Source organism: Bombus pascuorum, chromosome 6 (genome assembly GCF_905332965.1).
Source record: "Bombus pascuorum chromosome 6, iyBomPasc1.1, whole genome shotgun sequence".
Classification (NCBI taxonomy): Eukaryota; Metazoa; Arthropoda; class Insecta; order Hymenoptera; family Apidae; genus Bombus; species Bombus pascuorum.
This window is the reverse complement of record NC_083493.1, coordinates 10,251,814-10,270,875: the sequence shown is the minus strand read 5'-3', so window position 1 is coordinate 10,270,875 and position 19,062 is coordinate 10,251,814. Positions and strand designations below refer to the sequence as shown.

The 19,062-nt window shown below is 28.8% G+C and overlaps 2 protein-coding genes across 9 annotated transcripts; one reads left to right on the top strand and one right to left on the bottom strand.

Moving 5' to 3' along the window:
- The first annotated feature begins 291 nt into the window (after positions 1–291).
- LOC132907762 (deubiquitinase DESI2) lies at positions 292–4,236 on the top strand. 5 transcript variants are annotated; one of them, XM_060961152.1, is made up of 7 exons: positions 292–524; positions 1,440–1,620; positions 1,705–1,777; positions 1,867–1,960; positions 2,033–2,174; positions 2,252–2,411; positions 2,482–4,236. In XM_060961152.1, exons 2-7 carry the CDS (start codon positions 1,495–1,497, stop codon positions 2,526–2,528), a joined length of 642 nt encoding a protein of 213 aa, XP_060817135.1. In that variant the 5' UTR covers positions 292–524; positions 1,440–1,494; the 3' UTR covers positions 2,529–4,236. The 5 variants fall into 5 exon arrangements, with proteins under 5 accessions (XP_060817135.1, XP_060817133.1, XP_060817137.1 ...); XM_060961150.1 differs by having other exon boundaries at positions 293–790; XM_060961154.1 differs by lacking the exon at positions 292–524 and adding an exon at positions 810–981.
- LOC132907735 (serine/threonine-protein kinase Genghis Khan) lies at positions 2,153–18,938 on the bottom strand. Of its 4 annotated transcripts, XM_060961094.1 has the most exons (27): positions 18,093–18,938; positions 17,515–17,702; positions 17,225–17,407; positions 16,871–17,142; positions 16,489–16,788; positions 16,204–16,347; positions 15,972–16,094; positions 15,665–15,873; positions 15,379–15,593; positions 14,280–15,283; positions 13,941–14,176; positions 13,721–13,827; positions 11,959–12,156; positions 11,033–11,196; positions 10,703–10,958; positions 10,327–10,613; positions 10,108–10,251; positions 9,886–10,021; positions 9,564–9,805; positions 9,299–9,479; positions 9,034–9,222; positions 8,695–8,880; positions 8,434–8,615; positions 8,231–8,329; positions 8,039–8,162; positions 7,795–7,952; positions 4,621–7,662 (listed from the first exon to the last, which is right to left on the bottom strand). In XM_060961094.1, the coding sequence occupies exons 2-27, from the start codon at positions 17,642–17,644 to the stop codon at positions 7,549–7,551; spliced, it is 5,583 nt and encodes a 1,860-aa protein (XP_060817077.1). In that variant the 5' UTR covers positions 17,645–17,702; positions 18,093–18,938; the 3' UTR covers positions 4,621–7,548. The 4 variants fall into 4 exon arrangements, with proteins under 4 accessions (XP_060817076.1, XP_060817077.1, XP_060817074.1 ...); XM_060961093.1 differs by lacking the exons at positions 4,621–7,662; positions 11,959–12,156 and adding an exon at positions 2,153–2,405; XM_060961091.1 differs by lacking the exon at positions 11,959–12,156.
- Positions 18,939–19,062: the final 124 nt, after the last annotated feature.

Genomic DNA, 19,062 nt, shown 5'->3' with positions numbered 1-19,062 from the left:
TCTTAACAGTGGCATTGTGCTATTTATATATATTTAGTTATATTTATAAATCATATTAAAAAATTTGTTTTAATTACTTTATTTTTTTATTATGCTTATGTCTTGCGAATTATATTTTATCAATATTAAAAATATAAAAATTGTGTAAACAAAAAATGTTAGAATTAGCAACAGTGTAGGAAAATAAAAAAATATAATATTTAATATTCTGGTAAAATTTTACATACATATGTATAACTTTCGAAAAAAAAATTCTTTAGTAATTATTCAACCTTTGATATTTATCTAGACTAGAGACAATTATTCGATATCCCTAGACAAATGCCATTCGTTTCTAATTATAAACAATTTGTCTAAATTCCTTTAAAACATCTTTAATGTTAATGTTTGTTATGTGCATTTAATTAAGTTTGTGATTAAAAATACGCAATGAATAGTTAAGATACATAATTACAGATTTCAAGAAGGATTTTGTTGATAATTTAGCACACTTCAAGTGAGGAGAGACTTCTTATTGACATAATGTATGCTATTTGCACGTAATTTTTACGAATTTCAGTTATTAAATCTATGTTATTAAATTTTCATAAGAATTTAATAACTGTTATTGACATTTCAAGAAGATCGCTAATTTATTGCGAGTATACTTACTTGCAATTTTGTACAATGTCTTTCTGCAATATTTAACATCAACAATTCTTTCAAGAAAATTTGGAGATTAACGTGTACTGAACTATTCTGTGACAAATTATAAAGAAATGTGATAGTGCTGAAATCTCGACTTTTTTAGGTAATACAATTTATTTAAAAATATCATTTAACAAAACCTTTGACCTGATGATTCACAATACACTTTTTTTCTTCTATTGTGAAGTATATCCATTCTTACTTCCTTACTCATTGCCAGACAATATTACTAATAAATTTGTTCATTATCTTTGAACATTCTGCATCCTACAACTTTATTAATACAATAACAGAGTAGTAAATTATAAATCTAATTCAAAATATCATTTGTTTATATTTTGACTGGTATTGTTATTGTTTAGCATTTATGATAGATTAAGTAACATAATATTGGTGATTTTATCATTTTGATTCTATAAGTTGCAATATTGTTATTAGAAAAATATATTTGTTGCTATGTATTTTGCAAAGTATAATATAATTTTACATAGAAAAGCATGAAGTTACTGATTATTATGTAGTTAATAAATAATATTTATGTGACATATGTATTTTATTACATTTTTGTTTTTTGTTTGTGTAAGCCCATATGAATCATTAAGGTGATTTGATATAAAATTAACCACAGATACTTACTTGAAAATTATAAATAAGATGTTTCCTATTTTATCATTCTTTTTTAAATTTTGTAGTAATTTTTGGCTATGTGCTTAGTGTAGATCCAGTATATAGCAAATGTATTTGCTTATTAGGTGCGTTGGAACATAGGTAGTGCTGCTGTTCATCTCTTCAAGTATAGGTATCTCTATGATGTTTTCGTCAGGTCTTAGCTGCAATCTATCCTTTCCTAGTTGTCTGGGTTATCCACAGGATAACGAAGAATTAATACCAAAAATGGCTAGAGAGCCAATAATTCTTAATGTTTATGATATGGTAAGGTCCTTTTAAGTTTCTTTCTAAAATGTTTTTTAAATTTTTATTGATGCACATTTGTAATAAATACATTTCATGTTTCAGTATTGGATAAATGAATATACTACTCCAATTGGATTGGGTGTATTTCATTCAGGAGTTGAAATATATGGAACAGGTATATTTATATAATGTTATATATATATATTTCTTTTAATTCCATTTGAATCTATTAAAGTTGGTTGAATTATTTCAATTAATTTGCAGAATATGCATATGGAGGTCATTCTAAACCAATTTCTGGAATTTTTGAGATCACACCAAGAGTTGCTGAAGAATTAGGGGAGCAATTTAGATATAGGTACAGATATTTTAGTAAGGATGTGTTCATATTATTTCAAAAGAAGAGTATATTTATTTTTCATCGTCGTAGGCAATCAGTACACATTGGATATACAGATTTCACAGAAGAAGATGTAACTAGGATCGTTACTGAATTAGGAAAAGATTTTAGGGGTGATCGTTACCATTTAATGAATAAAAATTGTAATCATTTTAGTAGTCAACTTACACTTGTATGTATATAAAAATAGTATATAGTCACTTATTAATTAATACAATGCTAATATTATATTTTTATTCTAAATTGTAGATTTTGTGTGGTCAAGAAATACCGGGTTGGATAAATCGCCTTGCATATTTCAGTTCTTGTGTACCATTCCTTCAACGTTGTCTACCAAAGGAATGGTTAACGCCCGATGCGCTTCAACATTCTCTGAATCAAGTCAGCCATGAAAGTACATCCTCTGAAAGTACGTCTTCTGATACTTCCTTGTAACATTTGGCCAATTTTTTAAAACGAAGAGATTTAAAATGTCATAGGAGTTACACCATTTAGAGAGTTTATGCGCAAAGGAAGTTTATCGTGACAGTAACTATATCGCCAAGACCATGGAATCCGAGAAACAAAACCGTCAAGATGAGGTACAAATTTCATATTGTACTCTAGAATTCCAGTGGTGATTTAATAATACTGAAAAAATGCCTTTCTTGCAACATGTCGTCTTTTAAATTCTGGACGGCAGTATACAATGTCGCGTGTGTTCTTTGTTGTATCACACAATCGAAATTTAATAGGTATACACTTAATAGATAATTACGTATAAACAAAGGCATAAGGAGACTGGAACGTATTCATTTATTAGTTAATCACATTAATTTTTTAAGAAATTTTTTGTGAATTAGATTTTATACATATAATATCTTTCATTTTAAATCATATTTCAAAATTAATATCTGTAAAACATACAATTCGTTCAAATTATATTTTAGAATTATCCAATGATATTTTTCTAAACATTCAATAACCTGGTTTACTCGGACATTATAATTATTTATGCTATGTATACATGCGACACCTCTCTGTACAGCTGCCATTAATATTGTTAGGAAATTTAAATGAAGAATGAATGTAATATACATATATAATATATATATATATATTAACATTCATATAAAATAAATAAATTACAAATAACTTACTTTTCATCTATGATTTAATGAAGATATGTTTTGTGCAAATACTTTTATAAGGAACATATTTATAATTTTATAATTAAGATATTGAGTCAACAGTTTTTCACTATATGGATATCACATTCCACAAAGGTGATTTTGAATTTTGCGCAATATAGAACAATAGAATTAATATAATGTTGTAATTTCGGAAGCATTTGCTAGATCTAAAATCTAATGAGTTCTTTTTAAATATTCATGACATACAAATCATTACTAATGTTGCTAAAACTGTTGTTGACACCAAGTTTATAATGTTATATGTTGAAAAAAATGAAAAATTCATAAAGTTATTCGAATATGATATAAATACAAAAAAATTCTGTTGAATATATCATATTTGTAAAATGTAATACAAAAAAGTAACAATTAGTGCCAATTCAATGTTTTGTTAATTCTGTTTTAATGACTAATATTAGGAAGTGACATGTTGCATAAAATTCATAGATGTTATCAATCATAAAATTATTATATTTAATGTTAATATATGAATATCTTTCAATGAATTATTTATAGAACAATTTCGGATATATAACAATTACATCTAATATAATAGTCAAGAAAAATATTAATTACTCTTTATTTATATAATTATATTATAGAAAGCTTTTTTTGAAGTTAGATTTAAAATTAATTTGGATTAATAGAATTATTTAATATACTAATTTATACGAAATTACCAAATTTAAATTCGTGCGTTTCTGTACGACATATGTTTAAAAAAGAATGTCTTCTTCATATACATATATGTATTATATTTTCAAAAAAAAGGTATTAAAAATAATTAGTCATCATAAATATTTTATAGACCAAAACATGTTATGTTTTATATTCCTCACTGATAATTGTATTGATACAGAGTTATAAAATGAATTACTTATACGATATAGAATACTAAAATAATGAAGCATATAAAGCACAATATACAATATAAGTACAAAAGCTTACGTATCTTTTTAAATGGTCTTTTTTATAATGATATTTAGTTTATTGTTTCAGTAGGGACCTTTGTCTTACTGTTAATGATTTCATTTTAAAAAATAAATATTCTAATAATTATTATTTCGTTTTGTTAATTATAATAATACCTAAAATTGAGACCAGTTTTAATCATTAATTATATTGTACTCATACATCAAGTTTACTAATATAATTCTTTATTACAAAAAAGTTAAGTTATTATTATTTCAGCGAAGAATGAATTTAAGAGAAAGGAAATATGTTCATCTTTTATCATAGATTTTGTATGAAATAAAATGTAAAACAAAAATTATAAATACTATGAAATCTACAAAAAAAATATTTGTGAGGTGAATATTATGTTTGAAATCTTACAAACATAAGAATTTGGTTTTCTTTTTACCATAATATAAGTACTTCTTACTATAATGACACACTTTAAATAATATACAATGAGATACAATTCATTATTCAAAATGCAAATAATTGCTTGCAATTGCTTTTAATAAATATCGTAAATATAATGCACATATTAGATATAAATAAATTCATAGTATAGAATACGCTAAACTAAGTTGCTAAAAAAAAGATTAATAATCAGGTCATTACATGCACTGGTACTAAACCAATGGGATACATAAATCATTATTAATTGTTACATAAAATATTCTAACAACTCGTAAAAAAGTAAACTATTGAATCATACAAATCTGTATATGCATACATATAATCATTCTATTTTCGTGCAGAATGCCAGTCGTACATTTTGATTATGCGTAAAAAAAAGCATAATTATAGCGCAGTTTTTACATGTTATAAAACGACGTACTCAAAATTTCAGTGTCATATATGTGCAGACTAAAAAAAAAAGAAGGAAAATGAAAGATTCGAAGGGTCTAAAATCAAATTGAAATTGGAACCTTATTTAGAAATTGAATTATTTACAAAAATATAAAATCAATGCTATACAAAGTGACTATTTCTTCGTATGTTCTATTTATAGACAAACTCGATTTAAATACAAGGCAACATAAGACAAACAGATATATCTTTGATTTTAGAACCCTTAAGTAACAATTGCGGATAATAGACAAATCACTGAATTTCGTTGGTAAGTACAATAACACGTACATTGCTACAATTTATAAACATACGATGACATTTCTAGAATAGTTCTAGAACTCATTTTTAAACTTTATTTTATTCTGGTATGGACAGCAATATCTGTACTATTACATTCTTTGTCTGATAACATTAACACTTTTTTTCTTCTATTAACGGTTTCTTCTATATTTTTAATATAAGAATGTCAAACCTATTGCAGTCGATATATATTTCTTTTATAATTATATTTTCATGTCTTACCATTACACAAATGTGATAAAGTCGTTTCAAGTTTCTTTTTTTTTTTTTTGGTATTATACGCATGTTATAGTTATTATGCTAACTTTATGTCCATCAACGATGATCTTTTTAAAGAGTTGGAACTTCGATTTTCATGTATATTTGTCATTGTTTTATGAAAATAAAAAAGAATTGCTCGGAATGTAGCGTATCAATATTTTACCGTAACATTTTCAATATTTCATAAACTTTTCGATACTTTTTTAAACTTTTTTCATTAAAATTCATTATAAATATATGTAAATTTAAATGCATGATTCAGCATTATTTTTTTACATGCACTTTATTTTCGTGTATGCAAAAATTGAATCCATATTGTAGTTATTGGCTCTTTGTTTTACTGTATGCCGTGTTTAGGGATATGAAGATAAAACATCTTCAATCCATAATTACTTGAATAAGAATGGAGCAACTCGGGATTCTTGACCGTTAAATGTTATTTCATATTTTAACTACTGGCATAGAATCCTGAGATAATTATTTTGTTCTACCAACTCTTTTTTCTCCTCTTTTAGTATAGTTAGCAAATTTTTATAAATGTACATGAAAAATGTATATATTTTATACATTAAAACATATAAAACTTGTTATCTTGTTCTCATCTTTGTTGTAATTTCATTTGTTTTGTTCTAGTCTTACAACTATAAAAAGAACTAAATGTAACCGATTAATCATCAAGTAATACTTTTTTCAAAATTTCATAATAATTCATTATTCTTTTTTTTTTGTGAATTCAATGGTTTTTAAATTTTTTAATATAAAAGTACTAAAGATGTTGTATAGTGTGATCTTTCTTAACACTCTCTTCAAATTGTTGCAAATATAAATAAGGATTTCAGAATTTCACGGTTTAAAGTAAAAGATACTTAATCATCGTCGTTCCGTTTTCGTTTCGATTCTATTCTCAGTCATTATGCATTGCACTTGTTAATATTTGACTGACAAATTTTAAATATGTATATGCATTAAAAAAAAGTTTCCACAATGATATTTATAGCCTTAATTATAGAGAAAGCAGTACATTTATAAAAGAGAAATCAGTTTTTGTCGCAGTAAGGACAAATCAATATTCAACATCACTTTTTTACTGTCACAAATATAATACTCATATGTCATGTAAAAGTATATAGCCGCCTTGCTTAATAGCTATTTATTAGCAGGAGCTTTAGATACATTGCACGATTATTTCTACTATTCACATGCTGAATAAAATGATGCACCTTACTGCATTATGACGCAATAGAAAATATTTAGTCATAAGGCATCAGATCGATTCACTTCCACTGAATTCATTTGTCACTAAGAATGACTAAGTATATAATTTACTTGAAACTATTATTTATACCTAGATTCAAAAGGTAGGTACGATAGATTGATTAGATTAATTTTTTATTGCTAGATAATTTGACTGAGATTTCAATTTTTATTAACTTAAGGTAGTTCATTACGATGATTAAAAATTAAAATTATGCAAAGTATTCGCATTAAAATTCCGAAAAAAAAAAGAGGAAATTAAAACGATACCTACTTTGGTAATATATGGCATCGTAAAGCTGATTCAATGATTTCCGAACATAAATTATTTACAATTTATTATTACATAAACTGTAAATTCTTTTGTTAAATATATAACATGTTATAAGTTCTTGAAAACCAGAAAGTTATTGCAACATGATACCAAAATCAATGTTAATATATTTATGAAATTTTTGTAATGATTATTGAATTAAATAACTAAAACATGCAACATCTTAATTCATTTGTATATACGAGTATTATGCCTTTCGTTAGACGTTTGTAATATAATTAACATAATGCACAAGGTTAGAAAAATGTATTGCACAAAATTGAAAAAAAGAAAGAAATAAATACGATAACTTTCCAGCTAAAAATCAAATATGGATATCATTTTATGTAAAAATGTTATCATAGATACTGTAATCCTATCATTCAGGTAGTAGACGCGATTACAGTAAGTTATTAATGTTATGAGAAGTGTTAAATTAATTTTTATGAATCATATGAAGATGAACCATGATCATGAGCGGGACTTGGTGGCGTCGATGGATTTGAACTGTTGTTTGAAGCTATTGAATGTCTAGGACTTCCACCAGAGGTGTGTTCCTACATTAATCAAAAATTGTATGTATTTATTAAAAGTACGATTTCTCCAAACTTTTTAGAACACGTTGAATGTTCTCTATCTATATCATCTTTATATTTGGTTAATATTTGTAATAAGAAAAAAAGTAATACCTTGTCGTGTAAAGATGCGATGCTACCAAGAGAAAGTGGAGTATGCGATCGTAGATGCACAGATTCCGAATCAACTTGGTCTACAGGAGTACGGGGTAACGAAGGTGGAGTAGCAGTTGGTCGTGGCGGTGCCGGTCCTCTGCGTGATGATGTTGAACCTAAAAAAAGATTTTATATGTGATATAAGATATCAAATAAAATTATGTAACAGAATAAAGTACAATACGATTGAGCATATAAATACCGTTATGCGGTGAATATCCGGAATTTCTGGATATATGAGAACTAAGACGTCGGGTATCAGAAGGTGGATGCCTAGGCGGCAGTGGCGCTGGTTTACTTGATGCTTGAATTGCAGGACTATACAACTAAGAAAAAAAATGTAAGTAAACATTTGATGTTTTTAGAAATACATAAAGATGTATTATATTCTTACTCTTTGTTGGCTGCTATGAAGATGAGAGCTACTGTGATGACCGCTATGTTGTTGATCAGCTGTTTCAAGTGTAGTAGGCAGGTCTAACAATCGTTGAATCTAATATATAATACAAGACATTCATAAAATAGATATATACCAAAAAATATATGTATTAACCAAAAGAAAAAAAAAAGGAAAAAGGGAAACTCAAAATAACTTACCTGTATTCCATTACCCGGACCCATATGACTGATATGATTAAAATTCGTCGGAGCGGATATCATTTTGGAACGTCTATCAGTAGGACGAACAGCCCTATTTCCTTCTCTTAATGAAAATCTCCTTCGCGGTTTTGTCATTTGTCTACCACTTGCATCTAGTGGTGTTAAATTAAGTAGTTCTCCTATTATATTAAATCGAATATTGTATATTATATCTAATCATTTTATAGTTATAATTGTTGTTATATGAAGTATACTAACGTTGATGTAAATTGCTCAGAAAAATAACATGTGGCATATCGTTAATGATACAGGACGTTAAAGAGCCTGAAGTATTCAGTGGTCGTGCTCGTTTCACATTAAGTGTTTGTAACCAATCTCCAGTTGTACAGTCAAACACATCGATGTGAGTCTCGCTATAAACTAGCAAGTAGCCTTCACAATAACCTGTAACATAAAGTTATAATTGTTATATGCAATATATGTACACTTGTTATATTTGTACATGTAATATTTGTTACATTTGTAATATGTAATACGAGATTATAATTACATTTCGTTTTAACATGTTCCATATTATGTTTTAAGAATAATACTCACTAACTGCTGTAGGAACAGCAGGATACATAATTTCACGATCTCTACTCTTTCTGCCTTGGCTGTCGACATAAACTGCTAATGTATGGAAGACTAATAAGAATTCACCACGTGGCAATTCGATACAACGTAAAGCATCCACAGCACTGTATGTAAGAAAACCTAAGAGCGTATTCTCAGAATGGACCAATGCTAAAACATAAAAATAAGAGATTTATAGGTCTCAAATTAATTCTGAATTTATTTGAAGTCGGATTTATATATTTACAAATAGGGTGATGGTCTCCTAAGATGCTGTAGATAGAAAATCCGGAAGGATATCCGACACAGAAGCGACCTTCAGAAAGAACTTGTAAAGTTTGTGCATGACATGATAACATCAGTTCACGTATACGTTTATGACGTGTTTTCGTACGCGTAATTTCATAAATAATGACTTGTGATGCATTCTAAATTAAAACAGAAAAATGACATTAAATATAGGAAATATCTATTACATTAATGATCCGATATTATACAATAAAATGTCTTACCTGCTTCTTTATGGCAACGCACAAACAATAAGTTAGTGGACTGCGACGGACTATCCCGGTCGTTAAAGTTATACATCCTTTAGTTTCTGCAACTTTAATCCATTCAACTTCGTCTCCATCCAATGCACGTACTGGGACCAGCCGTACATGACGTTGTTTTCCACTTAAAACTACTATTAATTGTTCTTCTGTTACATATTCCAGTAAATATATTTTCTTGCCTTCTCCTACTCTTGCAATTTCTAAATATGTAATACAAATTAGTCATAACAAAATGATTTTGTACACACACAGACACACAAACACATAGGATAGAACATACCGCTACGATCTAAATCTAAACAGAAGAGACCTTCTTCTGTGCCAATGACTAGACGATCTGGATCAATAATTGCTCCTGACATCACATTTTTAATGAGCGCCAATGTATTATCTAGTAATTCTTTTGCTCTAAAAATCTGTAACGTAAAAAGAGGAGCATAAATAAAAATGAATGAGATTGAACGATATCTTATTAATATATACATCGATATATTGTATTTACCGTTGTATTAGGAAGATTGTTTTTCTTTAATATTCTATGTAATTCACTTAAAGCAACTACCCACTTTGTTTTTTCACTTTCAGTGTCTGCAAGCATTAATGTGTGATTTCTTAAACCAGGTGGTTCTAGTAGAGATGTCGTTATCTAAATAAACATAAAATAAAAATAAATCCTGAAGAAATGTATAATAAAAATACAACAAAAGACTTTAAGCATTACCCTAAATATACATGGAATATCTTTCTTTGTAGCATGTATAACATCCGAATCTCGAACAGAACTAACGCTGAATTCTTCGTCCCGCATATCCAAGACTTGAGACACGTAAACAGATGGTAATGCATTACGATCTGGTGAAATATCATAAAGAAATAATTTGAAGTCGCAAACCACCACAAATTGACGAACCCAGCCCTTTTTCACTCCACCCATTTTTGGCACTTTAACATATCCTTCGTAAGCTGTACCTATTCCTCGTGTAGGATCAATACCCAGTGGTCGTTTTGCTGGAAAAAGTATTTATTATCATGCTATATTAAAGAATTATGTTTTCAAAATAAATTGCACTAAATATGATTTCCTAAAGATAACTTACTTTGATCATGTGGCACAGGACACATTGATGGAACTTTATCACAACAGGGCATATGACATGCAAAGCCACAAACTTCACATACAACTCCTTGCCTGGTTAAACCTACCATCAGTGAAGTGCAATGATTACATTTTGTAGGTGCTGAAAATGTTCTTACTAAGAATTGGTGAGATTTTGGTTTTGGTTGAAGATTGGTTTGTCCATGAGATGTTGATGATTTATTGAGAAGTTCATGAGATAACGGAGATGTGGGATCCTAAAATTTAATATATATTAAATTTTAATGTGTAAACACTTAATGTTATATTAAACTTAGAAAATAATACTTACAATACTGAGTTCAGATAAGTTGCTTTTACTGCTGGAGATACTTGGTGCTCGATTATCTTCGATATCGGCTTCTACACTATCTGCACTTCCGTGACGTGTACTGCTTGCAGTTTCTTTCAAGAAATGTTCCAAATATGACATTTGAGATGTAGGACGTTCTAAAACTGAAATACAAAAAAATTTTTAATTAATAGGATAAAAAATGGTAACATCTTTTTTTGATTATAGGAAGTTGAAATTATTTTTAATAATGTTAAACTAATAAAGAAAAAAGATATCTGTAATACTTTTACCTATATTCTATTAATATATAAAGAATGTAAAAGTAAAGAATTATGTTTTTCTTTCTACAAGTAGATACATAAATCAATGTAAATTTCATAACATTTTCTTTTGAACATTTTAATATAATCACTGCACTGCAATTTGCACCACACAAACTCTGTTAAAATAGTAATCGTTATTATGCAGGTAAAGGTTGATTGTTTACCAGCAGAAATAGCAAGCATGTAATAAGATGTACTAAAAAGTCAATCAGTTCAAACAATCTAAAGGCGTAAACATTCAGACACAACATACCTGTTAATCATTTAATTACAAAACTGAGTAATTATCAGCTACAACAATTAACAAAGGACAACCATCACCTAAAACGATGAAAAGCTACTGACACTATCCTTAATTGAGGGATGATTATTTCCAACATACAAAGAACACATAACTGATTTTCACAGTAATTGAAATTAAAGTTAACATAGGGCTATGTTTTAAATAAGAACAATCTGATACATTTGACGCTCCCTTTCAAAGAAAAACATTTAATGTTTCATACTATTATATTCATAAAAAACATAGCACTGTGTTCTGTAATTAGCATCCCAACTGACTAGTCAATCAAAATCGCGTTTTGTTGCCACTTCATTTACCGGGTGGCGATACGATGGCGACGGCATTCTGACTGATGAATGTGTTGACGGGAACGAATCTAGTTAATAAGCGACATGTCGTGACGCGGGAAGCACGCATTACTGGTAGGGGTGACGACGGCTGATGTACGATGATGCGGTGGGGTTTGGTGCTAACGATGTTTGGAGATTTTCTTGACGTTTTGCTGGATAGGGCAGCTGTCACAAATACAGTTTGAAGATGAGCAACAAGAGGCCCCAGACACAGCTCGTTACGCCAATAAACAGAGGCACTTTGTAGTCTAGAAATCAGAATCGCATACCGTACCGGAGAACCGAATTACTATGCTGGATAGGTATCCAAATAGTAACGATCTCTATTATTGGTAAAGTAAGTATTGGCAATAACTTTTATACTTAGTATATTACCTAAGTGAAGTATTATAGTGAAGTTGTTAAATATATTACATATAATACAGACAAAATATTTTGTTAAAATATTAAGGTCAACCTAACAATGTCAGAAAATATCACATTTTAAAAATCAAGTGCCTTATGTTTTTTCAAGACAACAACTGAATTATTCCGATACACATATATTCAATTTTCATTTGTGCCAAATACCTATGAATTATAACATATTTTAAAGATACGTGCATTTTTTATAATATTATTAAAATATTTATATGATCGATATGATCAATTATAATATATATATATATGACCATAAAATGATATTATTATATATATATATATATATATATATATATATATATATATATATATATATATTACGTATAATGAATTGCACTTTCATATTTGTAACTGTCTTAAAATACATTTAAATATCAGTCTAGAAACACACACCAACTCTTACTATTCACATTTATAAAAAAAATTAAGAAAAGAAAGAAATAACCACACACTGACTCATACCAATATAATATCAAGCCATTAATTAAACTAATGCAAACTACAAGAAATAGATAGTATTCACATATAGTTATACCTTTTAGAAATTCTATATTTTACTACTAAAACTAAAGAGATTGTTAAATCATACTTCTGGCTATAATGACTTGTAATTTTGGTTATAATATAAAAATAATATACTACGTAATATTATAAATATGCAAGTGCAAAGAATCATGTACACCATTCATGCATCTTCACAACAAACTTATATTATTTATGTTAATTAATATATATTTTTTATTAGATAAGAGAGACAAAAATAAGAGTTAATAAGCAAATCTTAAGAATTTGTATTGAGAAGTATGAATGCTATATATGATTCCTGCTTATATATTTTATATAACAATTTCTTGATTCTGTTGACCTTTTGCTATATGCATGCAAATTTGAAATTAAGAAAAACAATCTAGCATGTTTATATAAGAATTCATATATAAAAATTTCTTGTGTTACACAATATTTAAATCACATATGGTATTATATATCTAATAAATAATATTTTGTATCTATTTATGACGAACACTCTATTCTATTTATTATGAATTGTATATATAAATCATATACTCCGTGCCACAACATATTAAAATAATACAGAATATTTTACAGAATATGTAGAATAAAACACCGAACAGATATATTCACCGCCTAAACAATGTACGAGAGAGATTAAAAGATTTACAAATTACATACACAGCATGTATCGCAGCAGTTTGTATAATAATAGTTCGTACAGAATTTTTATAAAAACGTAACAATAAAATTTTTACGAAATTTCTTTTTGTAACAGTGTTATATGAAATGTACTTACAGCCATCGCCTGTGTCAAGTCTCGCTTGCAACTCTTTTATTTGCATTTCTTTACGTTTTATCTCGTGAGTGAGTGTATCGAATCGTTGTCTGAAATCTCTTAATTCCCTGTAGATACACAATGATTTACCATTATTAAATTATATCAGTGACATTTAGAGAAATAAAAATATTTTCGTCATTAAAATTTATTTTATTTATAATATATTTAAATTAATTACTTTTGAGCAGCAATTAAATCTGAACGCGTCTTTGTAAGTTCTTCAGATATTGCCTGCTTAGCTTGTATTTCACTTTGTAAAGAACTTTGTAGGTTCAAAAGCTCCATTTTGTCAAGCTTTTGTGATCTACGATTTCGCCAATTTTTATCTGCCATTGTAGAACCACTTCCTACACCACCTACACCACCAGAATGTTTTAAAAATTCTAATTCTTCTGTCATTTTTGTTGCTAACGCCTGAAATTTGTTAAGTACAAAATTAAACAGTTCTTGAGATACATATCATACTATAATACTAATGATCGTCATTAATAAAAAAAATATAGGTAGGTATACAGACCTGTAAGTATCCTCTAGCATCTTTCTCATCAGATACCCACTGAATAATTTCGGTAATCTGAGCTTCCCATTGTGCAATAGCTTCCTTCTTGTTTCTTAGTTCTTCATATTCTTCTTCTAATTGTCGCCTTTCACCTTGTATTCTATTAACACTATCGGTAAGAGTGTTAAGTTCTAACATAAGTTTTTTGTTTTCTTCGACTAGCATAATTTTTTCTCTTTCATGACGTCTGTTTAATTCATTTATAGTCTCCTCACTATCAGTGATATTTTCTAATCTTGCATTATCTAATTTTTCTTTCGTTAACTGGACTTCCCTTTCCAATAAATCTCTCCTTGTTTCAGCTTCATGCAATTGCTCTTGGAGACTACGAATTTCAAGATTGAACCTACTTTGTTGTTGGTTCAAATTTTCATTATATTGAACTTCGAGTTTTTCCACTTCTGCTTTTAACCTATTAATTTCTTGTGTCGCTAATGCATGATTTGCACTTGCATCATTTCCCATAGACCTTTGCCTAATTTTCTCTGTTTCTTCCTGCATTTGCTTACAATATTCTTCGCTACGTTCTCTTAATTTTCTTTCTTTACTCGTTTCAGCCATTGCCTCTTCCACTCGATTCTCTAACTCTCTACGTAACTTTTCCGCTTTTCTAATGTCATGTCGTAAGCTGTCAACCTTTTGCATTACAACCTCCAATTCTTCTTCTTTATCTCTGACTTGTCTAGACAATTTTTGTTTCTGTTGTCTTAATTCCGATAATTTGTCTGTAACTTCGGTATATTCAGCCATTGCTAGTTTACGTTGTGTTAATGCATCTTTCAATTCTTTATCTTGAAGCTTAAGCTTCTCCTGGACATCTAACTTATCTTTAATAGCTTCTTCCTTTTCTGATCGAAGAGAGCGTACTAATTTTTCTAATTCCCGTAGTTTTGTCATATCACCGTTATCTAAGTTGCGTAATTCACGAGGGACCTCCATGGATTTTAACTGTGATTCTAATTCTAGAAAATTATAAAGAAATATTATGAAATAATAACATGATTAAGTATTCATATAGTTTTTACAGTAGTACATATTTGAAGATATATATTTATACCACAGTTGCGTTTAGTAAGTGTATTTATTTCATCCTGAAGTTTTCTTGTTGCATTATTAGAATCTGGTGATATTCCTGGGGAAGAATGACTCATGCTAATTTGTTTTTTTAAATCTTCAAGTGCTTGTGTCAGTTGTGCATTTTCTTCCTCCAGTATTTGCACACGTTTATCCTTTTGAGTTATAGCAGACAAACAACCCAGATCAGATATGCAACTGTAATTTATAAATACAAAACCATATTAAGTACTTTTGTTTAGGGACATAAAGTAAAAGATACTACTTACCTTCCTTGAGTGAAAGTAAAGCCAACAAACGGTAAATGAAGTGCAGAAAACGCAGAATTTGCTGCTGGTGGAACAGCATCAGAACTGCGAACATCTGTATCATCAACATCAAAGTTTGATGTATCTGTTGGTGAAGAAACTTCAGGAATGTAAGGTGCAGTACTGTCTCTAAGAGTTTCCCAGTTTACTCCTTCAAACCATGGATGTTTCTGTGTTATATAATTAGAATTAATTATATTAAATTTAATTTTCTAATTATAACCACATAATATTATAATTTTTAATTTAACACATTACATGTTAATACCTTAAAATCATCAATTCCATTTTGACCTAGTCTAAATTCTGAACTACATATTAATTTTCTCATTAAATCCTTAGCTTCTTCAGAAACTTCATACATGTCATCTGCTGGGAAGTCAAAGCAATTCTGAAATTAAGTAAAATACACACATTAATATATATAATATATACATATAATAATTATTACAACAACATTGTAATAACTTTTATAAGTATAATTCAAATTATTTAATAACCTTATGGTTCATAATTTTCCCATAAGTTTCGACTAGAGATTCTGCATAAAATGGTGTTTCTCCATATAACATTTCATACATGCATACTCCTAAAGACCACCAATCACATTCAGGTCCATATTGTCCTTGACCATCTTCCATTGCCTATATGAATTTCAATGCATTCTTTTTAACATTCATGAGTATTACATATCATACATTAGTAAAATACAAATTAATACTACATAATTTATAAATTATAAAAATAATAATTATATATAAAATAATATGGAAATATAATTTTACCCTTAAGATTTCTGGTGAAATATAGTCTGGTGTGCCAACAGCAACATTACTTTGTGCAGTGCCATCCTCAAACAATCGTAAACAAGATCCAAAATCTGCTAATCTAATATGACCATTTGCATCTAACAAAACATTATCAGGTTTAATATCACGGTGTACATAACGTAAGTCATGTATGGACCCAATAGCCAGAACCATTTCAGCTATGTAAAAACGTGCCATATCTTCTGGAAGGCGATCTTCAAATTTGCTCAACAGTGTTAACAGGTCTCCACCACAGTAATAATCCATGACCAAGTACTACACATTATTATTTAAAACGCATAAGATATTTTTATGTTCATAAATGCTACTAATTGTTATTAATGTTTAGAAGAATTACCAAATTATTGTCATCTTGAAAGGCATAATGAAGATTTGTGATCCATCTACGATCACCATACACCAGTACATCTCTCTCTTCTCTAAAGTATGCAGTTTCTGCACGTTTCAACATTTCCCATTTGTTCAAAATTTTCATTGCAAATACTTTGTCCGAACCACGCATTCTTACAACACATACTTCACCAAATGCACCTCTACCAATAACTTTTACTATTTCAAAATCCTCCCGTGCCAATTGCAAACTCTTAATGCAAGTAGCCACTGGTTTTACTATAAAAAAAATATGAATTTTTTTTAATATGAAATTATAAATTTTCAAAAAACACACATATGTTATGTATATATAATATACCAAATTCAATAAAATCTGAGACAGTCTTTTCACGTCGTAAGGAAGAATTACAACATTCATCATATAAGACAAGTAAAATATCAATAAGTGTCTCAATGGAAAATGTGTGGCCTATTCTTCCTTCCCCTTGTACAGGACCATCAATAAAAAGAGATTCTAATTGGCGCAACCTTCCTCCTATGCCTATGAAAATAATTATTATTTAGTAATAATAATATTATAATATAATAATAATGTGTTTAATGACACATATTTTGTTGCAAAAAGCTGTTATATATTTGGGAATATACCATTGATTGCAAGTCCCTTTGGCATAATATCAGGAGGAGGTTGATTATATTGGTGCTGCGACGAATCTGACATGTCTCTTTTTCGAAAAGGTTGCCCCTTACCAAAATCCTTGGATATTATTTCTGTCATTCTTAATAATATTATTCAATAGTATTTTAAACCACCACATTATGATGTGATGACTATCCTAAAACATTTAATATTATTATTTTTTATACATAAAATTTAATATAGACCTATAATTATACCATATATTTTATACTTCCATTAAAGATAATGAATTAAATATTTAAAATATTGTCATGTCAATCATTGTCAATAACTCTGTACATAACACACTTGCTTTTTATTAATTTAATTTCTCTTTATTTCATTCAACCAAATATGGATATGGATTCATAATTTGTCAAATGTTTTATTTATAAATATGAAAGATGCAACTAAAGATATTTTAAACAATTAAAAAAATTGTTTGTTATACTACATTTTTACATTTACAAGTATTTAAAAGACCAATTAAAAAAATATAAATACAAACAGTATCTACAACAAGTATAATTGTATACTAATCATTTACCTTAAGAAGATAATTTCCAATAGACATATCTAAATAGGATCACTTTCACTGTTTAAACATTAATTTTGTTTACAACCGTGCAGTGATCGTTTCCCGTTCATGTTATTAATATATACCAGCACGCTTTGAGCTTCTTTTACTCTTATGCAAAGAATGTCAAAAATCAATTCCCTTTAACTTAGCGTGGTATATATGTCCACACGCCACTACGTGTAAAACAATCGAGTTTCATTTAATTCATCATCGGCCATCGTGCCGGAATTACTCACGTCGGAAATTACGTAACTGCTATAAAGATAGCCAAAATATTTGGCGAAGAAAACACGCAACAAGAGAAATACGTGTAAATAAAATGTACAGACAAAAATAGTGCAGCGGGGTAGGGCACCGCATTCGCGATCAACGAATTCAACAAAATCACCAAGACAACTCGTATCGTTCGAAGAAATCGGTATTGTATAGTAGGACTATACAAATACTTCTCGTTTAAATGTTAATAATTATAAAATGAAACGTAGATAAATTTTAAAGGGCCATTGTCCCAATTTCTGATATAACCTCGCCACGGCACTACACTCTCATCCCCGATCAAAATTTTTGTGACGTAAAATTCCTATCGCATGTGAGAAAGATGTTTTGAGTGAAAGGCTTTTTCTTTGCCAATCCGGAACGTTTGCTCAAACGATTCGAGCATATCTGCCGAAACGACGCGTCCCACTATAATATTGGTTTAATTGTTTATTATGCGCACCATTCGTTTATCACAAAACATCTTGCATGGCCACCTCCAAACCCCCAACAATTTGGTTGACCCCCTAGCAGGCCCCATATAGAAAAAAATATGGCAGTCCTACGTCATTGAAAATACCTATGACAGTTCAGCATATAGATAGGTCCTACCCTACAATATGAAAGGTGTAATGACAAAGCGAGTTCACACAGCGATCATTTGTCAATTGATCAGAGTATA